This window comes from Thalassophryne amazonica, chromosome 6 (assembly GCF_902500255.1).
Source record: "Thalassophryne amazonica chromosome 6, fThaAma1.1, whole genome shotgun sequence".
NCBI classification, from domain to species: Eukaryota; Metazoa; Chordata; class Actinopteri; order Batrachoidiformes; family Batrachoididae; genus Thalassophryne; species Thalassophryne amazonica.
The window spans coordinates 109,883,530-109,911,356 of record NC_047108.1 but is presented as its reverse complement, the minus strand read 5'-3'; the positions used below and the strand labels follow the sequence as shown (position 1 = coordinate 109,911,356).

Sequence of the window (27,827 nt, the reverse complement as noted above, 5' to 3'; positions counted from 1 at the left end):
ACTTAACCTCCAACACACTCTTAACATACTATTCCTTTAAAATGACGCCAACACCATTTCTCTTCCTATCTTTACCATGATACACCTTGAACCCACCTCCTATGCTCCTGCTCTTACTTCCCTTCCACTTGGTCTCTTGCACACACAATATGCCTACATTTCTCCTCTCCATCATATCGCATATTGCAGCATTTTGGGGTCACCTTTCACTGCTATGCTGATGATACTCAGTTATACATGCCGATAACTGCTGGTAAACTCATCCATATAAAATCTTGAGAAGATTGCCTTGCATCAGTGAAAAGCTGGATGTCTAGTAACTTCCTACTTTAAAACTCCGATAAGACTGAAATGATGGTTCTTGGTCCAGTGAGACATCGGCATCAATTTGACCAGTTAACACTTAGCCGAGGCTCGTGTGTCATACATCACACTGACAAAGTGGGGAGCCTTGGGGTAATTTTTGATCCTACGTTGTCCTTTGACCTCCACATTAGAGATATTACGAGGACTGCTTTCTTCCACCTGCGAAATATAGCGAAGATTCGTCCCATCCTGTCTATGGCTGATGCTGAGACCCATGATTCATGCGTTTGTCTCTTCTAGATTGGACTACTCAATGTTCTGTTTTCTAGTTTGCCGCAGTCCAGCATTGGGGGTCTCCAATTGGTTCAAAATGCTGCTGTCAGACTTTTGACATGAAGCAGAAAGTTTGACCACATTACACCCATTTTGGCATCTCTTCACTGGCGTCATGTCCCAGTGAGATCAGATTTTAAGGTTCTGCTACTAACTATAAAATTGTTCACGGATTGGCACCCTCCTACTTAGCTGACCTACTTAAACCCTACGTACCGGCCCGGGCTTTGCGTTCTCAGGGTGCAGGTCTACTTTGTGTCCCCAGGGTGAATAAAAAGTCATGGGTCACAGTGCTTTCTCTTATCGTGCCCCTGTTCTGTGGAATGATCTCCCTGCATCAATAAAACAGTCAGATTCTGTAGAGACTTTCAAGTACAGACTTAAAATGCACTTATTTTCCCTTTTGTACGGCTAGCATACTGGCATAGTATAGCATATTTCTATGCTTTTAACTCTTTTAATTCATTTTATTAGGAAATGGAGCAGGCCTCAACTTTATCTAAAGTATGGGTCTTTTAGTGAAGCTTAGTGCTAGTGGCCGCGATCACCTTAGTATTTCTTCTGTTTGTCTTGATGCTTATAGCTGGCAAATTACACTGTATTTGTTGTCTTTCTGATGCTTGATTCTGCTTTTTTCTTTTCTCTCTGGTTGCAGTGCAGCTCCATCAAGAGATGGGTGTGGTGTCTGTTCCGGAAACCGTCCTGTGCACCAGCAACATTTCCTGTATCTTTGTTTTGTGAATTGTTCTGTAATTTATGTCTGTAGCATGGCTGAAGCAGAGGGTCACCCCTTTGAGTCTGGTCTGCTTGAGGTTTCTTCTTCAGAGGGAGTTTTTCCTTACCACTGTTGCTCTGGGGGTTGGTAAGTTTAGAACTTACTTGTGTGAAGCGCCTTGAGGCAACCTTGTTGTGATTTGGTACTATATAAATGAAAATTAATTGAAATATCAGCTGTCTCCCTTTACCAGTCAGACTGCCAACATTCAAAGTCCCAACTCTAATTTCCGCCCTTCTAGTTTTCGTCTTCTCCAACTGTCTGTGGACATGTTCTCCTCCTCTTCTTTGCCCAGCAGTAGCCAATTTCCGCCGGCACCCTGTTGGGCAACAGCACTGGTGGCAGACGTTGTTAATCCGGGCCTCGACCAATCCAGTATGGAAACCAAAGTTGGGTTGGCTTGTTTTATGCCAGATGCCCTTCCTGATGCCAGGCTTGGGACCGGCGCTCAGAATGTGCACACCCCATGTGGCTGAGTTATAAAATCAACAATAATGATAATGATAATGTTAAAGCAAACAGCTCTGGTATTGGAATAGTATCGGTATCGGCAGATTTCCAAATTTAGGTTTCGGGATCGGATTGGAAGTGAAAAAATGTGGATTGTGTGTCACTACCTTCAGACGTGTTTTCTGGTAATTAGGGAGCTGGACTGTTGACCAGAGAAATAAAACTAGACCTGCAGACGTGTCCTTGATAAAACGGGAGGTTTGATGAGTAATGTTTGTCACATGTGTGTCGTTTTGTTTCTCAGGATGAAGCCTTTGCCTTGTGGATCGAGCAGTGGGCTAAACTCTATGAAGAAGAATCTCCGTCACGGATGATCATCAAGTACATCCATGACAACTACTACCTGGTTAATCTGGTGGACAACGACTTTCCTCTGGGAAATTGCCTCTGGCAGGTTATTGATGACATGTTTGAAGTGATTGATGCAACTGTCGAGCCCGTCAGCAATGAAACGGAATAAATCCATCTCATCTGCATGTGGGCAAGAAAAGCTCTTGACCATTTGCAAAGTCAAAATGAGCCTGGCAGGGCACCAGTCTGCGCTCAGCAACTGTTGTTCTGCCAGTGATTTTACAGTCAGTGTCAATATTCAAGGAGAATTGTGACATCTTTGAACCTGGACTCAAAGTTATAGATTGTTTTGGGTTAAATTTTCACTCAAACCTGAAACGACTCTCATAGGTCCAGTATTAATATTTTCTTTAAAACATCATGGACTAAATGGCTAAAATCCAGGGGCGTTACATTTGGGGGGTGGCTGCTGTAAAAAGCTCTGCCCACTCAATGAAAACTCAAGATAAACTGTTTTACTCCTGTTTGCCAGCAAACATGCTATATCCATTGTGATTGACAGGCGGAGGCAGACATCCATTCAGAGAGTGCTTACATACGCTTCATCTACTGTATCTACACTACGTGTGATTGGTGTATTCCTTTTCCAGTCTATTCTGATGTGAAACTACCCAATGGGCACTCTTAAATTACTAGGGACCCTCCCATTCTTAGTTCGACTGCCATCTTCATGCACGCTGCTCATATAGGACCCGTGCTTGTCTCTGGGACTTAAAAAGTCGCACATATCTTTTTTGTTTCTACTTCCACCGCTTATTTTGTCAGTCTTGTTGTTTGAAATAATGTAATTTGTGTAGTAGTTTGTCATCTGTGTGTCAACTCGTGTGAGTGAGTCCAGGCAGCTAGCCTGGAGTTGCTAGTCACTTACTGGGTTGTTGCAACAATAATTCTGGATCATAAGCACATTTCATTATTTTGAACATCTGTATCATAAGCGCTTCAACCTTTTGCCAAATTATGCCAATAGAAATGCATCGATGGCTAATTAAAAACAAGGAACTCCCTAAATGCCGTCTCTACCAGGAGAACCTACAATCACTGAACAGAGCGCTGTATCCACGCTGGAGTCAGAACGCCTGGGAATCGCCGGCAGATACACCGTGCTTCGGCACCTCTGCACCAATGCTGGGGGCTCAAACCTCCGGGCTTAAACATGGATCACCCATCTGAGCACATTTTAAGCAGTTGATCTAAGCAGCCATTTGGGCTGCTCAGGAGTTTTAACACAGCATGGTATCAAACTCGACCATGGTTTGAATATTCAGTGCTGCGTGATGCCAGCTTCTGCTCCGCTTGTTGCAAATTTAGTTCTAATTCTTAAGGTGAGGACATATTTACTCAGCGTGGCTACACCAATTGGAAAAAAGCCCTTGATAAAAACAGTGACTTTTACAAGCATCTCACACTCCAGGGCCACGGTGGCGTGGCAAGAGTACCAGTGCCGGTCAGACACGGTGGGAAAATACTGTCCATCTGTGGGGTCGTACCCAAGTAGAAAAGAACAGATACAATAAAGTTAGAACTTTGTCTCGATTAGTGAACAGGGAGGTGGATGAGGAGGGACTGTTCACTCGGCTCGCTGATTACGGGCTCAAAAAAAGATTCTAAACTCACAATAGATCTGTTCAAAATGTCAAATGTTGCAAAATCCTTTGGGCCACTTGTTCTTGTTCCACTAATAAAATAAAAGGGCTGTGCCAAATGTGATTGTAATGACACCTTGTTTAGGGGTCCTCACAAAGCAACAAGTTTTCCCAAACAAGCAAAAAGGCGAGATGATTTCCAGTAATGTTCTCCTCTGATTGACCAATCAACCACCACTTTTTGCAATTAGAAGCCATCACATGTACTTGTAAAAGAAAACTAATGGTGCCAGAGTCTTCTCCCGTTAGGATGACGTTGTCTTGCCAGCGGAGGAAGAGGAACATGTGTCACTCTGGGGGACCTCTAAATCTTATCTTATCTGACTGAGTTCAAATTTGGTCTGCACCTATAAAAACCCCAAGTGGAATGAAAACAACATGTGGCCTGAAGTCTCTCGCAACTTTTATTTTTTCACTATATAACATGAACAACCCTAACTCACAGATATCGCCAAATTCATCCAGGAAAATACCAAATATACATCAAGTCTTAAGTCTGGACTTGAAAATCTCCACAGAATCTGACTGTTTTGACCCAGAGAGATCATTCCACAGAACAGCGGCACGATAAGAGAAAGCTCTGTGACCCACAGACTTTTTATTCACCGTAGGGACACAAAGTAGTCCTGCACCCTGAGAACGTAAAGTCCGGGTGTAAGGTTTAATTAGGTCAGCTAGGTAGGGAGGTGCCAGTCCATGAATAATTTTATAGGTTAGTAGCAGAACCTTAAAATCTGATCTCACTGGGACAGGAAGCCAGTGAAGGGATGCCAAAATGGGTGTAATGTGGTCAAACATTCTGCTTCGTGTCAAAAGTCTGGCTGCAGCATTTTGAACCATTTGGAGACCCCTAATGCTAGACTGCGGTAAACCAGAAAATAGAACATTGCAGTAGTCCAATCTAGAAGAGATCAATGCATGGATCAGGGTCTCAGCATCAGCCATAGACAGGATGGGATGAATCTTCGCTATATTTCGCAGGTGGAAGAAAGCAGTCCTAGTAATATTTCTTATGTGGAGGCCAAAGGCCAACGAAGGATCAAAAATTACCCCAAGGTTCCTCACTTTGTCAGTGTGATGTATGACACACGAGCCGAGGCTGAGCATTAACTGGTCAAATTGATGCCGATGTCTCACTGGACCAAGAGCCATCATTTCAGTCTTATCAGAGTGTAAAAGTTGGAAGTTTCTAGACATCCAACTTGTCACTGCTGCAAGGCAATCTTCTAAGGATTTTATGAATGAGATTACCCGCAGTTATCGGCATGTGTAACTGAGTATCATCTGCATAGCAGTGAAAGGTAATCCTAAAACGCCGCAATATGTGCCCAAGGGGTGCTATATAAAGGGAGAAAACAGGGGGCCTAAGACAGACCCCTGTGGAACCCCAACCCTCAGTCATTCAAAATGAAATCATTGGAACATTGGCAAAAATGGTATTTGAGGAAATCAGGACCAGATATGAGGACGCCGACTCTCGTGGGTTTTGTGTAAAAAGTGACGGCACCAGGGATCCTTGTAACATTGTAAATTTATCAATTCCACCCCAGAAAAACACCTGATTGGCGTGTTGAAACTGGATCAACTTGATCCTGACTATGTGTGCACCTAAAGTCTTGCGCTTGTCTCTGAATTGTCTTACAATGCTGTGATGGTGCTTCAGTCATCAAATCAAATCAGTTTTATTTATATAGCGCCAAATCACAACAAACAGTTGCCCCAAGGCGCTTTATATTGTAAGGCAAAAGCCATACAGTAATTACAGAAAAACCCCAACGGTCAAAACGATCCCCTATGAGCAAGCACTTGGCGACAGTGGGAAGGAAAAACTCCTTCCAGCAGAACCAGGCTCAGGGAGGGGCAGTCTTCTGCTGGGACTGGTTGGGGCTGAGGGGAGAGAATCAGGAAAAAGACATGCTGTGGAAGAGAGCAGAGATCAATCACTAATGAATAAATGCAGAGTGGTGCATACAGAGCAAAAAGAGGTGAATAAAAAGAAACACTCAGTGCATCATGGGAACCCCCCAGCAGTCTAACTATAAGCTTTAGTAAAAAGGAACGTTTTAAGCTTAGTCTTAAAAGTAGAGAGGGTGTCTGTCTCCCTAATCCGAATTGGGAGCTGGTTCCACAGGAGAGGAGCCTGAAAGCTGAAGGCTCTGCCTCCCATTCTACACTTACAAACCCTAGGAACTACAAGTAAACATTTATTACTGTTTTTACCAGACTAATACTCATGTTACTTACAAGTAAGTCATGGCTGGAGTGTGGGGGGGCAGTGTGCAGGCATTACTTCAGCACAAACCTGGCAGGGATGTCCTTATGGCAGGGACTTCCTTATGTCCTCTGCTGCAGTCACCAGGTGTCTTTGGCAGTTCTTCATGCAGTGCTGCCTGAGCCTTTGGTGAGGAGGTTTTTTGACTGGTCCAGTTCACTGAAAACATTTTGTCACAGACATTATATTGCACACCCACACTGAAGAGATTATTAGAAATTCACTGGACCAGTCACTATGAGGTCACCACATCCACTGTTAACACTGAGGAGGAGACTTCTGTCTTTTGACCCAGGCGTTCTTCAACATGGGCAAATTTCTCCTTCATCTGCTTGATGCCCGGAGACCAGCTGGATCATCTCCAGCCAGTGCACTCGCATACAGTGGATTTGTGGACTGCATGTGAGGAGGTGACAGCATCACCGGGCTCACTGAAGGAGATGCCAAGTGATTTCTCAGTGGGACAATAGGTCTGTCAGTTCAGTTAGCTCACAGTCTGATGGTGCTACTGTCTCATCTACATTAGGACATGGGGATGCAGATGGCCAAACTTGTGCTCCCAATCAAACCTTTAAAAGGGCTGTGCTCAACATTCTTGACAGAGCTGTTTTTGAAATAGAGACGATTCTCTTAAAAAAAATGTTGGTTTAATGAAAGCCACATCCTCCCTCTTGCCTAAGTCAGCATCTTTCCTCGACCCTCCCTCCTGAAGCCGCGTCACATGCTTGCAAGCACAGAGAAAACCAGTGTGAGCTTGCAAAATGAAATTGCTGCAGTAAAACCGCTGTTGGAGGATAAAGTGCCCACTGGTCCTGACCTCTCTGATGGATGCATTCTGCAGTATACAGAACCATTCCCCGTGCCGCTGCATGTGAAAGCTCATTTTCCAAATTCCACAGATCAGCGCTGCATCCAAGGAAGAGAGGTTTAGTTGGTTGCTGCGGTAACTCTCACTGCGTCTGTATGTGTTCCTGTTCCTGTCTGCTCCTGTTTTCTGCTGCTCCTGTTAAATTAAAGATGTTCTGTTTATGTTGAGAGTAGTGCATGGACACCGCATGCTTTACACTATTTTCCTTTGTTGACTGAGTCATCCTATTGCTTCGGATCCTGCTCTGTTGTTGTTTTGTTGTTTTGTTTTTTTGCCATCCGTTCCCACTCACAGCGAAGTTCTAACCGCCCGCTCCCGTGAGATTTGCATTGGGTCTCACGGGGCCTGACAGGACCAAATCCCAGTGCAGCCTTCTGCTGCAGACGGCCCTGTAAGTTGTATCTGGGTTACTGTAAATATCCTGTTTCTCATCAGTGTCATCAGTGAGGACTAGAAGATGAATCAGCTGGTCAACTGTAAGCTTCTGTTTTCAGTCCTGATCTTCCAGCCCAAATCATGCACCCCGGCATCACGATCAACATTTCCTCATGTTTCTGTTAATGGATCAGTGACGAAATCAAATCAAACCAGTTTTATTTGTATAGCGCCAAATCACAACAAACAGTTGCCCCAAGGCAAGGAACTTTTAGGACAACCTGATAATAATGAATTACAATAGTCCAGCCTAGAGGAAATAAATGCATGAATTAGTTTTTCAGCATCACTCTGAGACAAGACCTTTCTAATTTTAGAGATATTGCGCAAATGCAAAAAAAACAGTCCTACATATTTGCTTAATATGCGCATTGAAGGACATGTCCTGATCAAAAATGACTCCAAGATTTCTCACAGTATTACTAGAAGTCAGGGTAATGCCATCCAGAGTAAGGATCTGGTTAGACACCATGTTTCTAAGATTTGTGGGGCCAAGTACAATAACTTCAGTTTTATCTGAATTTAAAAGCAGGAAATTAGAGGTCATCCATGTCTTTATGTCTGTAAGACATTCCTGCAGTTTAACTAATTGGTGTGTGTCCTCTGGCTTCATGGATAGATAAAGCTGGGTATCATCTGCATAACAGTGAAAATTTAAGCAATGCTTTCTAATAATACTGCCTGAGGGAAGCATGTATAAAGTGAATAAAATTGGTCCTTTCACAGAACCTTGTGGAACTCCATAATTAACCTTAGTCTGTGAAGAAGACTTCCCATTTACATGAACACATTGTAATCTATTAGATAAATATGATTCAAACCACCGCAGCGCATTGCCTTTAATACCTATGGCATGCTCTAATCTCTGTAATAAAATTTTATGGTCAACAGTATCAAAAGCAGCACTGAGGTCTAACAGGACAAGCACAGAGATGAGTCCACTGTCTGAGGCCATAAGAAGATCATTTGTAACCTTCACTAATGCTGTTTCTGTACTATGATGAATTCTAAAACCTGACTGAAACTCTTCAAATAGACCATTCCTCTGCAGATGATCAGTTAGCTGTTTCACAACTACCCTTTCAAGAATTTTTGAGAGAAAAGGAAGGTTGAAATATCACAAAGATGTCATTCAACCGCTTTCTAGAAGTACAATTTCTGACCAAGAGAGAGCATCTTGTTTAGAGAGGATCCCTCACTCACAGCCAATCCTCTAAGCTGGAGAATGTCACATGGCCTTGTTGGTTCAGTCTCCTTATGGACTTATTTTATGCCCACGGGACCTGGTGAGTGCCCTAATGTGCGTAATGTGGACATTTGCTCCAGACGTATGCTGCATGGAACAAAAGATCTGTTTTTATTTTTCTTAGTTTTTCTGTTTGACTAAAATGACTGTCTGACTGTTTCATTTCATTATTTATGATGTAACAGTGAGCATCATTGATGGGCAAAGGCTATCTCTGGGCCACTGTAGGCTCCACAAAAAGTAGTGTGAGTGAATGAAGGAAAGGAATGAGTGAATCAATGTTGGAGAACCTGAGAGGAGGAGCTGAGAGCACTGACGCTGGCTCACAGATCTGGTAACTTGCTTCCGATGGATTGTTTGCTGTTGTGATGCTCTTCCAATCTCAACACAGTTGTATTTGTTTCTTAATTTTCTGTTTAGCACTTGTTTTGGTTTTTAAGTGTATCTACTCTGAATCTATTTAACTATAGTCCTGTTGTGATCGCTAGTGATTAGTTTTCACTAGCGGTTAGATTTCGCTAGTGGTTAGCTGTGTCAGCTCGGTCCACCCCCCCCAACCCGCCGCCTGTTTCCTGTATTACTGTTTTTACCAGTCTAATACTTATGTTAGTTTCTCAGTGTAACAGCTGTGAAGTTTAGCTCTTTATTTTACTCCTGTGTAAATGTTAGGAGCGGCTAGCATTTTCGCATGTGGGGTCAGCTTGCGTGGGGGGGGTGGGGGTCAGACCCCCACCCCCGTTTCTTTAATACTTCTGTTAGTTTCTCAGTGTAACTACTGTGAATTTTAGCTTACTTTTGTGTTAGTCTTAGGAGTGGTACTCTTAAGCATTTTAGGAGTCTTAGGAGTTTCACATAAATTCTGCGTGACGCTGGCAGATGGGGTGGCTCTTTTAGAGAGCCGTGTCCATAAGCTAAACCAACTTCTTAGCTCAGTCGAAATAGATGTTACGGGCACTCCAGACGAGGTTAGTGTTGGGCCGGCTAACATGCCCGTTAACATCACCCTGGAAACGCCAGCTGTGGAGGATGGCTTTCAGACTGTTGTTAGGCAGAGGAATTCACATAGGACTCGGTGCCCGGTTGTGGTACCCCGATCACACTTGCCACTGCGTACTGTGAACCAGTTTTCTCCCTTGGATGTGCCTGATGTCAGTTCTTTGAGCCCATGGGTGAGTTCCACTCCTATCTCCAGGTGAAATGCCGGGCTTTAGTGATAGGGGATTCTATCACCCACAAAGTCAGGTTGCACACGCCAGCTGATGTTAAATGTATTCCTGGGGCCAGAGCTCCTGACATTGCCTTCCATCTTAGGGTGCTGACGCTGCAGAAGGGTAGACAGACTAAGGAACGTGACACGAAATACAGCAACATAGTTATTCATGTCGGCTCCAATGAAGTCAGGATGAAGCACTTCGAGGTCACAAAAATGGACATGGAGAAGGCTTGTGACCTTGTCAGAAAGATCTGTCGGCATTGATTAATAGTCTCTGGTCCCCTGTGGAATCCATTAGCTTAGAGAGGAAATCAGTGTAGAAAATTCACTATGGTGATCGTGCAGTTTATGTGGCAGGGAGGGAAATTCATCAAGTTGAGACTGTGGCCTGTTTCCGTAGACATGTCCATAAAAATCATAGAGGGATATGCTTTGCCAACTTAATACCCATTACTACATTGGATGACATTGAAATTGAGGATGGCCTGTTGGCTGTTCCATCAATATCAAATATTTTTTGTCTGCTACCTACAACCCGCGTGGAATGTCTCAAACCTAAACCTACTTCCAGGCGTCTTATATATGCTACTCTGGAACCACCCCTAAATCCAAACAGTCAACTGTCAACCCCACTGAGGTCCTTAGTCTGGGTCTCATTAACATAAGATCACTGTCCTCAAAATCGTTTATTAATAATCTAATTATGGATCATCACTTAGATATGATTGGGTTATGCGAAACCTGGCTTAAACCTACAGCTGTCCTCCCCTTAAATGAGCCCTGCCCACCGGCATACACATTTAAACACGTCCCTCATCATGCGATGCAAGGCGGGAGTGTTGCTCTTATTTATAATACTCATTAGTGGAACGCTGGATTTGGTTCTCGCACGTGGCCTTGCTGTCACGAATATTGACATCATGCCTCTTGCATCGGTGGTCTCTGATCACTCAAATCAAATCAAATCAGTTTTATTTATATAGCGCCAAATCACAACAAACAGTTGCCCCAAGGCACTTTATATCGTAAGGCAAAGCCATACAATAATTACGGAAAAACCCCAACGGTCAAAACGACCCCCTGTGAGCAAGCACTTGGCGACAGTGGGAAGGAAAAACTCCCTTTTAACAGGAAGAAACCTCCAGCAGAACCAGGCTCAGGGAGGGGCAGTCTTCTGCTGGGACTGGTTGGGGCTGAGGGAGAGAACCAGGAAAAAGACATGCTGTGGAGGGGAGCAGAGATCAATCACTAATGATTAAATGCAGAGTGGTGCATACAGAGCAAAAAGAGAAAGAAACACTCAGTGCATCATGGGAACCCCCCAGCAGTCTAAGTCTATAGCAGCATAACTAAGGGATGGTTCGGTGTCACCTGATCCAGCCCTAACTATAAGCTTTAGCAAAAAGGAAAGTTTTAAGCCTAATCTTAAAAGTAGAGAGGGTGTCTGTCTCCCTAATCCGAATTGGGAGCTGGTTCCAGATGAGAGGAGCCTGAAAGCTAAAGGCTCTGCCTCCCATTCTACTCTTAAAAACCCTAGGAACTACAAGTAAGCCTGCAGTCTTAAAGCGAAGCGCTATATTGGGGTGATATGGTACAATAAGGTCCCTAAGATAAGGTGGGACCTGATTATTCAAAACCTTATAAGTAAGAAGAAGAATTTTAAATTCTATTCTAGAATTTAATTAACTAGAATTAGTTAATTAAATTAGTTAATTTAATTAACTAGAATTAGTTAATTAACAGGAATTGTTAACTAGAATTAACAGGAAGCCAATGAAGAGAGGCCAATATGGGTGAAATATGCTCTCTCCTTCTAGTCCCCGTCAGTACTCTAGCTGCAGCATTTTGAATTAACTGAAGGCTTTTCAGGGAACTTTTAGGACAACCTGATGATAATGAATTACAATAGTCCAGCCTAGAGGAAATAAATGCATGAATTAGTTTTTCAGCATCACTCTGAGACAAGACCTTTCTAATTTTAGAGATATTGCGCAAATGCAAAAAAGTAGTCCTACATGTTTAATATGCACATTGAATGACATATCCTGATAAAAAATGACTCCAAGATTTCTCACAGTATTACTAGAGGTCAGGGTAATGCCATCCAGAGTAAGGATCTGGTTAGACACCATGTTTCTAAGATTTGTGGGGCCAAGTACAATAACTTCAGTTTTATCTGAATTTAAAAGCAGGAAATTAGAGGTCATCCATGTCTTTATGTCTGTAAGACATTCCTGCAGTTTAACTAATTGGTGTGTGTCCTCTGGCTTCATGGATAGATAAAGCTGGGTATCATCTGCATAACAATGAAAATTTAAGCAATGCTTTCTAATAATACTGCCTAAGGGAAGCATGTATAAAGTGAATAAAATTATGGAGTTCCACAGAACCTTGTGCCTTTAATACCTATGGCATGCTCTAATCTCTGTAATAAAAGTTTATGTTCAACAGTATCAAAAGCAGCACTGAGGTCTAACAGAACAAGCACAGAGATGAGTCCACTGTCTGAGGCCATAAGAAGATAATTTGTAACCTTCACTAATGCTGTTTCTGTACTATGATGAATTCTAAACCCTGACTGAAACTCTTCAAATAGACCATTCCTCTGCAGGTGATCAGTTAGCTGTTTTACAACTACCCTTTCAAGAATTTTTGAGAGAAAAGGAAGGTTGGAGATTGGCCTATAATTAGCTAAGATAGCTGGGTCAAGTGATGGCTTTTTAAGTAATGGTTTAATTACTGCCACCTTAAAAGCCTGTGGACATAGCCAACTAATAAAGATAGATTGATCATATTTAAGATCGAAGCATTAATTAATGGTAGGGCTTCCTTGAGCAGCCTGGTAGGAATGGGGTCTAATAGACATGTTGATGGTTTGGAGGAAGTAACTAATGAAAATAACTCAGACAGAACAATCGGAGAGAAAGAGTCTAACCAAATACCGGCATCACTGAAAGCAGCCAAAGAGAACGATATGTCTTTGGGATGGTTATGAGTAATTTTTTGTCTAATAGTTAAAATTGTATTAGCAAAGAAAGTCATGAAGTCATTACTAGTTAAAGTTAAAGGAATACTCGGCTCAATAGGGCTCTGACTCTTTGTCAGCCTGGCTACAGTGCTGAAAAGAAACCTGGGGTTGTTCTTATTTTCTTCAATTAGTGATGAATAGTAAGATGTCCTAGCTTTACGGAGGTTTTTTTTTTTATAGAATAACAGATTCTTTTTCCAGGCTAAGTGAAGATCTTCTAAATTAGTGAGACGCCATTTTTTCTCCAACTTATGGGTTATCTGCTTTAAGCTGCGAGTTTGAGTTTGTGAGTTATACCATGGAGTCAGGCACTTCTGATTTAAGGCTCTCTTTTTCAGAGGAGCTACATCATCCATAGTTGTCCTCAATGAGGATATAAAACTATTGACGAGATAATCTATCTCACTCACAGAGTTTAGGTAGCTACTCTGCCCTGTGTTGGTATATGGCATTGGAGAACATAAAGAAGGAATCATATCTACTGTAATGAAACTTATTCCCCACTGCTGGGTAGTCCATCAGAGTAAATGTAAATGTTAAGAAATGATCAGACAGAAGGGGGTTTTCAGGGAATACTGTTAAGTCTTCAATTTCCATACCATAAGTCAGAACAAGATCTAAGGTATGATTAAAGTGGTGGGTGGACTCATTTACATTTTGAGCAAAGCCAATCGAGTCTAACAATAGATTAAATGCAGTGTTGAGGCTGTCATTCTCAGCATCTGTGTGGATGTTAAAATCGCCCACTATAATTATCTGAGCTAAGCACTAAGTCAGACAAAAGGTCCGAAAATTCACAGAGAAACTCACAGTAACGACCAGGTGGACGATAGATAACAACAAATAAAACTGGTTTTTGGGACTTCCAATTTGGATGGACAAGACTAAGAGTCAAGCTTTCAAATTAATTAAAGCTCTGTCTGGGTTTTTGATTAATTAATAAGCTGGAGTGGAAGATTGCTGCTAATCCTCCGCCTCGGCCCGTGCTACGAGTGTTCTGGCAGTTAGTGTGACTCGGGGGTGTTGACTCATTTAAACTAACATATTCATCCTGCTGTAACCAGGTTTCTGTAAGGCAGAATAAATCAATATGTTGATCAATTATTATATCATTTACTAACAGGGACTTAGAAGAGAGAGATCTAATGTTTAATAGACCACATTTAACTGTTTTAGTCTGGTGCAGTTGAAGGTGCTATATTATTTTTTCTTTTTGAACTTTTATGCTTAAATATATTTTTGCTGGTTATTGGTGGTCTGGGAGCAGGCACCGTCTCTACAGGGATGGGGTAATGAGGGGATTGCACTTATTATCACTTATTATTAGGTTTGTATTTTTACAGCTGCTGTGTTAAGTGGAACAACAACCTTATTTATCACTGCGGTGACACATCAACTTCTCAACAATGACTGAACTCAAAGCTAGACTGCCTGATATCTTAGCTTCACGTTTGGAAAATGCCCAGTCAGTAGACAGTCTTGTGGATATTTTAAACTCGGTGCTCAAAACTGCATTCGACATGATTGTGCCACCTTTATTAAAACCACTCCCCCCAAAACACAGGCACCTTGGTTCAATGATTACTTGCGTGACCTCAAGCATAACGCTAGAGGTCATGGAAATGGCATAGTTCAAAATTAGAAGTATTCCACCTTGCGTGGCATGACGCTAACTTAGACTATAAGTATGTACTACTCGCTACAAAGCGACCTATTTCTCTGGTTTGATCAACAAATTTATTCAATTTCAATTTTTCAATTTATTTTTTATATAGCGCCAAATCACAACAGAGTTGTTTAAGGTGCTTCACACAAGTAAGGTCTAACCTTACTAACCCCCTTAGCAGCAGTGGAAGGAAAAACTCGGAGAAACAAACCTCAAGCAGACCAGACTCAAAGTGGTGACCCTCTGCTTGGGCCATGCTACGGATATAAATTACAGAACAATTTTATTGTTCTGTAATTTAATATAATCTGTAACAAAAATAAACATAACTCAAAGTTCTTGTCGTGGTTCGGGCGTGAGTGGAAGACGAACCCAGAAGCAGGAAGCAGAAAATGAGCAGTTAACACGGATTTATTGCTCAGGATATAACGGAATACAGAATGCAAAATGTGCTGGGCTGCCTAGCCGAGTGGAGACTGGCCCGCTGAATGGTGGAACCAGGGATTCCGCAGTCCAAATGACTTCAGTCCCAGTGGTTGGATCCAGAGCCAGCTGTTGGTGCAGTCTGGAGAGAATACACACAGGTGAGTCAGAGTTGGCCTAATTTGTCCTTCCGGAATTACTACAGTCAATATGCACAGAATGTCTTACCTGTATCCAGAGAGTTGATGAGAGTTGAAGCTGAAAACTGCCGCGACAGAAAAAATCCCAGAGCTGGGAAAAATCTCAAGTAGGTTTGCGGGGAAAAAAATACAGCGAGCAATCTATGAGCGTGGAAGGCCAGAATTAACAGAGTTATAATATGTAGAACGCACAAAGAGGCCATTTACCTTGGAAGGTTTGCTAGGTTTCTGGCGAGGATGGAGTGCAGAGCCAAGGTTCATATACAGATGCTGATGAGATGTGGAATAGGTGTGTCGATCAGCTTGAGGTGCACCACCTGTGCAGAGAAGAGGGAGAGAGCAGCAGCAGTTGGAAAACAGAGCAGGCAGCCCACAACAGTACACCCCCACCCCAATGGGAGTCCCCAGGCGAACTACCAGGACGATCAGGATGGTCCCGGTAGACATCCTGGATGAGGGAAGGGTCCAAGATGAGCCCCCGCTTGACCCAGGAGCGTTCTTTAGGGCCCTAGCCATCCCTGTCCACCAGATACTGAAGTCCCACCCCCGACGACAAACATCCAGGATCTTCCGGACGGTCTAGGCCGGATCACCGTCCACCATCTGGGCAGGGGGTGGCGTAGGAGCTGGAGGTCACAGAGGGCTTGAACGAACTGACTTCAGTCTGGAGACATGGAAGACCGGGTGGATCCGCAGGGAGCGAGGAAGACGGAGCCGGACGACTACCGGATTAACCACCCAGTCAATCACAAAAGGTCCAATATACCAGGGAGCCAGTTTTGGGGAGTCCGTCTGGAGAGGGATGTCCCGAGATAAGAGCCACACCTCCTGCCCGGGCTGATAGTCAGGGGCGGGGATCCGATGCCGGTCAGCATGGCCCTGTGTCCGGGCTGGGTCCTTAAGAGGGCAGAGCGAGCGGTCTTCCACACCCAACGGCATCTCCTGAGGTGGTGTTCCACAGATGGTACGGAGATCTCCATCTCTTGTGAAGGAAAGAAGGGTGGTTGATAACCCATAGAGGCCTCGAAACGTGAAAGTATGGTAGCTGAGGAGATCTGGGTGTTGTGTGTGTACTCCACCCAGGGCAGCTGTAGGCTCCAGTTGAAAAACCGCACATACAAACAAAGTTGTGCTGTATTGGGGCTGTCAGCTGACTCATTCACAGCCAGCGACATGAATTCAACTTTCTTCAACTGACTTAGAAGAGTCTCGAAAACATCTGTGACTAAAACATCCAGTTGTCTTGCAGCTGTTGTATCTGACAGAGGGATTGACTTGATTGAAGACAGTACCTGCTGTGTTAGCTTGTGCGCTTCCAGCTCGTCGATGGCAGCTAATATACATTCTTTCACTGTTTCTGAGTCAGTCGGCATTTTCTTTTTAGCAAGAACCCACGCAACACGCAGAGATGCTCCTGTTGTCTTCTGTTGCAGAGTGCAGCTACAGGAGAAGATTGCAGTGGTTCGCTTGTAGTTCATATTAAGTCCTTTTCTTTTTTATTTGATTAGCATCAGAATCCGGTGGATATTCATTGTCAAAACAGGAGTGAGTCATAATGAAGTGCCTCCACACGTTATATTCCTTATTCACCGCGCAACAGTCACAACACAGCAGGCACATAGGATTGCCTTCGGCATTTTCTACATGCACATATTCATCAGTCCAGTCATTATTAAACCTATTTTCGTTGTCAACTTTGTCTCTTCTCCTTTGAATGCGCCCTGTTGTCGTCGTCGTCTTCTTCGTTCGAGTTTATTGGCGGTTTGCAAACTAATACGGTACATTACCTCCACCAACTGTTCAAGTGCCCACAATGCCTTCACATGAGGTGGGGCTGTTTGGAAACAGTGCTGACGTGCCGTAAAGGATTCATTGTGCCGCAAAGCACCACAATGTGGCGTAAAATGCCGAAAATTGGCGAATGCGCTTTGCAGCGCATTTTGATCGTGTATTTATTAATATTTATGGGTAAATGGGCCGCCAGTTGAATAGCCCTGCGCTAGACATACAAGGAATCGAAATTTCGTTTCTCACCTTCCCTCTGTGATGACATGACAAGACATTTTGACAGTAAGTACAAGTATTTAGTATTTACAGTGTAGTGTCTGAGGTAATAGTAAAAGTGGAAAGTGCGGTAGTGCAAACCATTCAGTATTTGTAGCAGCAGCAGATTTTTGTTAAGACACTGTGCAAGTGGTGTGGTGGTGATAAAGTGAATCAGTGCAGGACATTGGTCATGGGCAACAGATAATAAATATATATATATATATATATATATATATATGAGGTCTGTGATTTAAAAAAGCGGTCCTTTTTATTTTTTTAATTTTTTTTCAAAAAATAAATGGATTTGATTCATATGTTTTTACGTCAGACATGCTTGAACCCTCGTACGCATGCGTGAGTTTTGTCATGCCTGTCGGTGACGTCATTTGCCTGTGGGCAGGCTTTGAGTGAGGTGTGGACTCCCCCTCCCGTCAGAATCTCTTTGTCTGAGACGCTGCTGGAGACAGCGCGCGTTGCTTTATCAAATTTTTTCAGGACCGGTGAGGGATATCCGTGTGGACACTATTCGAGAAATTCAGCTGGTTTTTGGTGTAAAGTTTAACGGCTGATGAGAGATTGTGGAGTTTCTTTCGCTTTAAGCACAGCCCACAAAGCGGATCGGCACGGCGATGTCGGAGGTGGTGTCCGTCTGGCTGTTTCGAGCTGAAAACATCCTAATTTAAAGCTCTGTTCACCCAGGACGTCGTCAGAGAACAGAGAAGTTTCAGAAGAAGCCGGCATCAGGAGTTTACCCGGACATTCCACTGTTAAAGGAGATTTTGTAATGAAAGAACGTGCGGACGAATTTGCCGAGTCGGATCCGTGACGACGTGGCAAATCTGTCTGCGCCGTGACATGAAAAACACCTCCGTGTTGAAAACCATTTGTAAAATTCAGGCGGCTTTTGATGGCTTTCAACAAGTGAGTATCTGAGAAATTATTTAACAGCTTGGGCATGTTCCAACAGCTCTAGAGTCCTGGTCATCCCCGGATGGCAAGACAGTTTGGAGGCATGGCAAAACTGAAGGTCGAACCTCAGGTGGGACGAAAAGCCGACAGGGTGGCCAACTCCCAGGGTCCAGATGGAGGATGAGAGCTTCCTGGGCGGCTCGCTCAACATCCCAGGTCAGTGCCCCCACAACCATGGATCGGGATAAGATGGTGTTCGGTGCTTCGAACACCATCACCAGTTCGCCACCCCTTTGGTCGGGGTGGTTAACTATCGAGACAGAGCGTCCGGCTTGATGTTCTTGCTACCCAGACGATAAGAGATGGTAAAGTTAAACCGACCAAAGAACAGTGACCACCTGGCTTGCCAGGAGTTCAGTCGTTTGGCAGACTGGATATATTCGAGATTGCGGTGGTCTTTCCATACGACGAACGGGACTGCGGCTCGCTCCAGCCAAGAAGCTGGGGCTTCTTTAACAGCAAGGGGTTCCCGGTTACCCATGTCATAGTTTTGTTCAGCAGGGGTCAGGCACCGCGAAAAGTAGGCACAGGGGTTTACCGGATTGTCTTTTTCCGAACGCTGGGATAAGACTGCCCCTAACACGGAATCCAAGGCGTCAACCTCAATGATAAACTGGCGTTCTGGGTCTGGTTGTGTGAGTATTGGTGCGGTAGCGAATCGTTCTTTCAGTAACGAAAAAGCTGTGTCAGCCTGAGGGGTCCACTGAAAAGTGTTCTTGGATGATGTGAGTGCTGCGAGAGGTGCAGTGACCTGACTCAATCCGCGAATAACACGCTGGTAGAAGTTCGCAAACCCAAGAAGCTGCTGTAGTTGCTTGACAGAAGACGTAACCGGCCAATCAGCGACCGCTTTGACCTTGGCTGGGTCAGGCTTTACCTGGTTGTGAGAGATGATAAACCCCAAAAATGAAACGGTGTCAGGATTAAACTCACACTTCTCGGCTTTGACAAACAATCGGTTTTCAAGTAGTCGCTGGAGCACAAGTCGGACATGCTTGGTATGAGTCTGTGGGTTACACGAGAAGATCAGAATGTCGTCTAAATAGACAAACACAAAACAATTTAGGAAGTCCCTCAAGACGTCATTCACTGGTGCCTGGACTGTAGCCGGGGCGTTGGTGAGACCGAAGGGCATGACCAGGTACTTGAAATGCCCCAGTGGGGTGTTGAAGGCGGTCTTCCACTCATCCCCCTCTCGGACACGCACCAGATGGTAAGCGTTACGAAGTTCCAATTTCGTAAATATAGTCGTCCCATGCAAAGAGGTAAATGCCGAATCTTGTAGCGGGAGAGCGTACCGATTACGGACCGTTATGGCGTTTAGCCCCCTGAAGTCAACGCAGAGGCGAAGGGGCCCGTCCTTCTTACCCACAAAAAAGAAGCCTGCCCCAACAGGTGATGAAGAGGGCCGGATCAGCCCAGCAGCCAAGGAGTCCCGGATATAGGTCTCCATGGACTCGTGTTCCAAGCGGGAAAGGTTATACAATCTACTGAAGGCAGCTGAGCGCCAGGCAGCAAGTCAATGGCACAGTTGTAAGGATGGTGAGGAGGCAGTGAGAGTGCACGATCCTTGCTGAAAACCTCACCAAAGTCGTGATACTCTGGTGGGACTAAGGACAAGTCAGGAGGTGGAACAACTTTCTCCTTGGCCTTCACGCTGGGGGGAACCGAGAAACTGAGACACCCCTTGAGACAGGCTTCGCTCCATCGAGTAATAACCCCGGACTGCCAATCTATCCCAAGATTGTGTCGGAATACCCATGGATGGCCTAGGACCAAGGGGGATGAAGATGGGATAACATAAAAATGAATGACTTCACAGTGGTTCCCTGACACCACTAACATGACCAGAGCGATGTGGTGTGTAATGGTTGGTAAAGGTGTGCCATCTAACGCATGCGCCAACAGTGAGGAAGGGAGTGCCTCCAGTGGCATCCTGATTTTGGATGCAAACACGGTGTCTATGAAATCGCCCTTGGCCCCCGTATCAATGAAAGCCGGGACCGAAAGCATTTCACTATCAAAACAAAGAGTAGCCAGGATTTGAGTGCGTTTGGAACCCACACCCACCAATCTTGCTTGGCTCACCTGCAGCCTGGTCCCTACGGGTGAGCGTTTGCTTTTGGCCGAACGGGGCATGTGCTAAGACTGTGATCCTTAGCACTGCAATAAAGACACTCCCCGGACGCCATTCTCCGTCTACGTTCTTCTGGGGGCAATTTGGCCCTGCCGAGCTGCATAGGCTCACCAGCAGGGGGAGCTGGCATATCAGGGGAGGGCTCGATGGAGCTGGGAAGAGGCGGAACTGGTGCTTGTTGAGAGGCGGGGCGAGTGGTGAGGTCCTGGTCAGCCCGATGGCCTTTGTCCTGCCGTGCTCTCTCATCTGATTATCCAGCCGGATAATTAAGGAAATGAGCGAGTCGAGACTACTCGGCTCATCCTGGACCGCTAACTCATCTTTTAATGCTTCATTCAAGCCGTTGATGAAAACGCTTCGCAGCGCCGCTTCGTTCCAGTCGGCCTCCACAGCCAAAATGCGGAATTCCCCCGCGAACTCCGCAGCACTGCGCTGGCCCTGTCTGAGAGTGAGAAGCCTTTGACAGATGGAATCTCTCCGGGATGGGTGATCAAAAATCAACTGGAATTATTTCTAGAATGTCACGAAGGAATCAAGAAGCGGTGAGCTGTTGGTCCAGAGCGCGGTCACCCAAGAGTGCGCGTCCCCTTGGAGGAGATTGATTACATACGCTAGTTTGCTTTTGTCTGAGCTGAAGTGGGACGCATGTTGGCTAAACACAAATGAACATTGCATTAAAAAAGATGCACATGTATCTATGAAGCCCGAAAAAGGTTCCGGGTGGCAAATGAATGGTTCTGGTGATACAGTTGCACCAGTGGTGGAGCTTGACGCTGAACTGGAGCAACAGGAGGAGGTGTCGGAGTGTGAAGGACTGAAAGCAGGAATAGTTGTGCGGAAAGATCAGTGAGACGTGTATCAGAGTGTTTGACGTGGTCTGTTAAGCAGCTCACATGATCCGCGATCGAGTCCACAGCCTGCTGAAGCTTTCCGAGGTACTCGCCCTGGATGCTTAATGCCTGCTGCATGCGGTCTGCCCCCGCTGGGTCCATGACGTGGCCAGAAACTTCTGTCATGGTTTGGGCGTGAGTGGAAGACGAACCCAGAAGCAGGAAGCAGAAAATGTGCAGTTAACACGGATTTATTGCTCAGGATATGACAGAGTACAGAATGTGCAAATTGTGCTGGGCTGCCTAGCCGAGTGGAGACCGGCCCGCTGAATGGTGGAACCAGGGAGTCCGCAGTCCAGACGACTTCAGTCCCAGTGGTTGGATCCAGAGCCAGGTGGCTGCCTGCAAGCTGTCGACGCCGTCTGGAGAGAATACACACAGATGAGTTAGAGTTGGCCTAATTTGTCCTTCCAGAATTACTACAGTCAATATGCACAGAATGTCTTAGCTGTATCCAGAGAGCTGATGAGAGTTGAAGCTGAAAACTGCCGCGACAGAAAAAAATCCCAGAGCTGGGAAAAATCTCAAGCAGGTTTGCGGGGGAAAAAATACAACGAGCAATCTATGGGCATGGAAGCCCAGAATTAACAGAGTTATAATGAGTAGGAACTCACAAAGAGGCCATTTACCTTGGAAGGGTTGCTGAGTTTCTGGCGAGGATGGAGTGCAGAGCCAAGGTTCATATACAGATGCTGATGAGATGTGGAACAGGTGTGTCGATCAGCTTGAGGCACACCACCTGTGCAGAGAAGAGGGAGAGAGCAGCAGCAGCAGGAACACAGAGCAGGCATCCCACAACAGTTCTTGTTCATCACGGTGGCAACACTTATTCATGGACAACCACCTGTAAGCCACTCTCCTTTTTCAGCACAGGATTTCTTGGATTACTTCGAGAAGAAAATAGAAGACATTAGGTTAAACCTATCCCAGTTTAACCTAAAACTGACCAACTGGCACCAATAGTGGTTACCCCATGTACTGTTTGACGTCAACTGTGGCTACCCCACATACCGACCAGCTTTAACGGTGGTCACCCCACATACCGACCGATGGAGATGGTGGTTCCACAACAGCTCGTGCATCACCTTACTGAGAATAATCTTTTTGAGCCACTGCAGTCTGCTTTTAGAAGATATCATTCCACAGAGACGGCTCTCACTAAAGTGGTGAATGATCTTCTGCTTGCAATGGATTTGGATATCACTACGGTACTGGTGCTGTTAGATCTCATTGCTGCGTTTGATACCGTGGATCATCATATTCTACTCGATAGGCTGGAGAATCATTTTGGGATTACTGGGAGTGCCCTTGCATGTTTGACGTCATACCTGACCAGTCGTTCTTGCTGTGTTCTGTATAGTAACACTACCTCTAACCTTAGTGACATGAAATTTGGGGTTCCACAGGGGTCCGTCTTAGGCCCGTTTTTCTCCCTTTATATAGCACTTCTTGGGCACATATTGCGACGTTTTGGAATTACCTGTCACTGCTATGCTGACATTGGCCTTAATGACAAGGGAATGGCTCTCATTGAGAGCTGCATCTCGGTCATGCATGACTAGTCTGGTGTCAGCTTCTTCGTGGATGCACAGCGAGACAGTATCAAGAGACTTAATGCTGGAGTTGGTGATAGCGAGATGTCCATTTGTAGCAATTATCAGGCTCCTGATTGCCTCAGCTCCGCAGACATTTTCTAGAAGGAATTAAAACAACTCAGTGTTGTTGCTGTCATTCCGAAGAAACCCTTTCCAATTGGCAGGTGCTTTGCTTGTTGCCAAGACTTTTATCCTAATGTCCAGTCTCTGCTTTGACCTGGCCTCTCCTTTCAGGCTATTCTTGTAGACTTCAAATATTATGCCAGTGTGACCATACTTTGGTCGACATGATTCCAGCTTTTGGATGACACATTATTCAAATTCAAATTGATTTATATAGCACATTTAAAACACAGCTGCAGCTGACGAAAGTACTTCACAATAATAGCAATACAAAAGTGTAAAATATTAAAGGAAAAGAATAAAATTAATTAATTAAATAAATAAATAATCTAAAAATACAGAGCAAAATAGCAGAGCAAAGCATACACCACTTAGCCAGTGTTGAAAGCCAGGGAGAAGAGATGAGTTTTCAGTCTGGACTTAAACTGTCCCACAGACTCTGAGGACCTGACAGTCAGCGGAAGATCGTTCCAGAGTCGTGGTGCTGCCACAGAAAAGGCTCTATCACCTCTGGATTTAAGCCTGGCTTTAGGAACAGCCAGGAGAAGCTGGTCAGCTGACCTCAGAGCCCTACGTGAAGTGTACGACTGCAAGAGCTCACTCAGATACATCGGGCCTATACAGTGCAGACACTTAAAAACAATCAGCAAAACTTTATATTTAACACGAACGCTGACAGGGAGCCAGTGTAAGGTGCAGAGCACAGGGGTGATGTGCTCATGCTTCTTTGTTTTAGTCAAAAGGCGGGCTGCAGCATTCTGTACACTCTGCAGGTGCTGTAGGGAGCGCTGGTCTAGCCCAACATAGAGAGCATTACAATAATCCAGACGTGACGTTATAAATGCATGGATAGCTCTTTCAAAATCAACTCGAATAAAATAAGATTTAATCTTGGAAAGAGTCCTCAGCTGAAAGAAGTTGGCCCTGATGACAGAGCTGATGTGCTTATCAAATCTGAACAATGGGTCAACTATCACACCTAGATTTTTTACAAAAGGGTGGCAAAAAGTGGACAGAGGACCAATACCACTGTCTTGTCCTTGTAGAGGGTTACTTTGCCCGAACACTAAAATCTCAGTTTTATTTTTATTAAGATTCAGAAAATTAGCTCTCATCCAGACTTGTACATCATTTAGACAGTCCTGTAGTATTTTTACAGCAGCCTGGGTATCACACGAAATTACAGGAAGGTAAATCTGAATGTTGTCTGCAAAACAATGAAAACAAGACTTTGTGCTTTTTAAAAACAGACCCAAGAGGGATCATGTACAAAGCAAAGAGAAGTGGTGCTAAACTTGAGCCCTGGGGCACGCCATATTTAAGAGGAGACACAGAGGAAGAGTACTGTCCTACATTAACAGAAAAACTTCTGTTGGAAAGATAGGACCGAAACCAATTCAGTGATGAACCCTTAATACTTATGTGCGTCTCGAGGCGAGTCACAAGGACACTGTGGTCCACTGTGTCAAAGGCTGCAGATAAATCTAAAAGCAGAAGAACCGCAGAGTTCCCATCATCAACAGTTAAAAGGAGGTCATTGAAAACTTTTAAAAGGGCTGTATTGTACATATGTGTCAATGGTCTATGATGCCTTGGGAGGAGATCCGTCAATGATGAAGTCAACAGCCTTCGACTCCATCTCAGGCATAGTGACTACTACCCCCAATTCCAATGAAGTTGGGACATTGTGTGAAACATAAATAAAAACAGAATACAATGATTTGCAAATCCTCTTCAACCTATATTCAATTGAATACACTACAAAGACAAGGTATTTAATGTTCAAACTGATAAAGTTTATTGTTTTGTGCAAATATTTGCTCATTTTGAAATGGATGCCTGCAACACATTTCAAAAAAGCTGGGACAGGGGCAACAAAAGACTGGGAAAGCTGATGAATGCTCAAAGAACACCTGTTTGGAACATTCCACAGGTGAGCAGGTTAATTGGAAACAAGTGAGTGTCACCACTTTGTGAACATCTGCATGAAAACATAGTCCAACAGTTTAAGAACAATGTTTCTCAACGTGGAATTTGGGAATTCCATCATCTACAGTCCATAATATAATCAGAAGATTCACAGAATCCGGAGAACTTTCTACACGTAAGCAGCAAGGCTGAAAACCAACATTCAATGCTCGTGACCTTCAATCCCTCAGGCGGCACTGCATTAAAAAGACATCATTGTGTAAAGGATCTTACTGTGTGGGCTCAGGAACACTTCAGAAAACTATTGTTAGTTAACACAGTTCGTCGCTGCAGCTACAAGTGCAAGTTAAAACTCTGCCATGCAAAGCGAAAGCCATGGCACCATCAAGCTGAAAGGTACATCCAGGTTTTGGAGCAACACATGCTGCCATCCAAGCTGCGTCTTTTTCAGGGACGTCCCTGCTTATTTTAGCAAGACAATGCCAAGCCACATTCTGCACGTCACAACAGTGTGGCTTCATAGTAAAAGAGTGTGGGTACTAGACTGGCCTGGCTGCAGTCCAGACCTGACGCCCATTGAAAATGTGTGGCGCATTATGAAGCACAAAATACGACAATGGAGACCCCGGACTGTTGAACAACTGAAGTCATACATCAAACAAGAATGGGAAAGAATTCCACCTACAAAGCTTCAACAATTAGTGTCCTCATTTCCCAAATGCTTATTGAGTGTTGTTAGAAGGAAAGGTGATGTAACATAATGGTAAACATACCACTGTCCCAGCTTTTTTGAAACGTGGTGCAGAATCCATTTCAAAATGAGCAAATATTTGCACAAAAACAATAGTGTTTATCAGTTTCAACATTCAATATCTTGTCTTTGTGGTGTATTCAGTTGAATATAGGTTGAAGAGGATTTGCAAATCATTGTATTCTGTTTTTATTCACATTTTACACAGCGTCCCATCTTCATTGGAATTGGGGTTGTAGTTTGTGGAGAATTTCTGCCAGTTGAGACTTTTGTGTGGTGTGTAGTTGCCCATTATCACTAAGTGAAGCTGGCACCGACTGCTTCTCATGGCTGAAAAACTCTTCAAGATTGCATTCCTGGAGCTGGCATGAAATTAAGAGTCAAGAGAAGAGTTAGCAGTTGTCTTTCAGGGCTTTCTCCTTCGTGGTCGTGGCAGCCTGTTGGGGCTTGAAGAAGGACATCTTGATTTTGTTAATGGTGTATAGAACGCATTCTCCTCTACACTATCCCGTCTCTCCTTTAAAGTTCTAAATGGCTTCTGTCCTCTGTAGTAGTGGGTCTTGAGCAGCTCAGTCATAGCTGGATCAGCAACATTCTTAGTGCCAGGTACAAGTAGGTCACTGGACTCCGCCTGGAATGAGTTGTCCATGTCAGTGGTCACTGCAGTGAGAGATGTAATGTTCCAGGAAGGTCTGGGCACATGAGGTCTGTTCATGATGCTGGGTGCTTAGGTGCTTCTAATTTGGAATAATAAATGGAGTGGAGGTGGATTTTTTAGAGGCGGACTAACAGGTCTTTGAGGGCCAGAATTTCTACTGATTGGCAGGTGCTGAAATACTTATTTGCAGCAGTAACATGCAAATAAATTATTAAAAAAAATCATACATTGTGATTTCCATTTTTTGGGTTATGTCTCTCATAGTGGACATGCACCTAAGATGAAAATTTCAGACCCCTCCATGATTTCTAAGTGGGAGAACTTGCAAAATTGCAGGGTGTTCAAATACTTCTTTTATTCACTGTATGTCACACTTACCATGTCATGCAACAAGAAGCAAAATTAATTTAATCTGCACATTATTTATTTATAAGGCACAACCATTTAACATTATTATTTTTTTATGCAGCGAGTGCGAGTTTATTTTAGTCATAGGTCTTTTTAGCTTTGTTCAGACTGATCGATCAGGGCGTTTGATGAGCGCACCGACATGCAGCGAGTGGCGTTTATGAGAGGGAGAGCGTGCGTGCACGAGAGAGTGCCTTTATAAAAGGAGACTCACTCCTCTGAATAAAACCTCTCTCTCTCTCTTTCTCTCTCTCTCCATAATCACAGCTGTGACTATTTAAAATCTCTCTCTCTCTGAGCGAGAGAGATTTTATTTAGAGGAATCTGAGTCTTTTTATAACAGCGCTCTTGCACGTGCGTGCTCGCTCTCCCTCTGTGTGTGTGTGTGTGTGTGTGTGAGAGAGAGAGAGCGGTTTTATGAAATGATGCGACACTGAAACAGTCCTCGTCCAGTATGATAAAGTGAAGCAACGATCTCGCAGTATTTATAGCTCCAGAAGAACAACAGGCAGATGTGAAGTTGCACACAGTCCGTATTGCAGCGTGGGCGGGCTCACAATAGCGGACAGTAGCACGGCGCTGCATGGACTCCCGTGGAGACTCCATGCTGTGCTGTACGGCAAAGAAAATTAAACAGGTTTAATTTCTTCTGTCCTATGTGCGTAGCCCTCAACATACTGCTACGTATTGAGAAAAAAACTCCTCGTGAAGTGGGCGGAGAGCTGCTCATTACAGCGTAGATGATACGCTGTAATGAGCAGCTGTACGAATGCGCCACTGTGAAAGCCCCTTTAGAGGAGAAGGAAGTAGTGGTTGTTCTATCTATGACAGTGCTGTGATGATCAAAGGGTCCTTTTCATTTACAAGTCCTTGGGGGGTCTCGGAGCCGCGTCCCACTGTGAGACTGTCTACAGTGCTTCTTCTTGCATTGTGATTGATCGGGTTTTAGCAGGGTAACACGGAGCCATTTGGCTGAGGAGGCAGCCTAAGGAATGGTTTTTATCAGATGTGTCACAAAAGGCTGTTGATCAGTAAGTTTCACACCAAGCAAG

The 27,827-nt window shown here is 44.3% G+C and overlaps 1 protein-coding gene across 1 annotated transcript in view; it reads left to right on the top strand.

The window, feature by feature from the left end:
- mthfr (methylenetetrahydrofolate reductase (NAD(P)H)) overlaps positions 1-3,295 on the top strand; it is a 95,915-nt gene extending 92,620 nt beyond the window's left edge. The window contains exon 12 of the mRNA XM_034173131.1: positions 2,169-3,295. Within this exon, the coding sequence (XP_034029022.1) occupies positions 2,169-2,384 (216 nt within the window). The 3' untranslated portion in view covers positions 2,385-3,295. The remainder of the gene's footprint in view (positions 1-2,168) is intronic.
- The last annotated feature ends 24,532 nt before the right edge of the window (positions 3,296-27,827 follow it).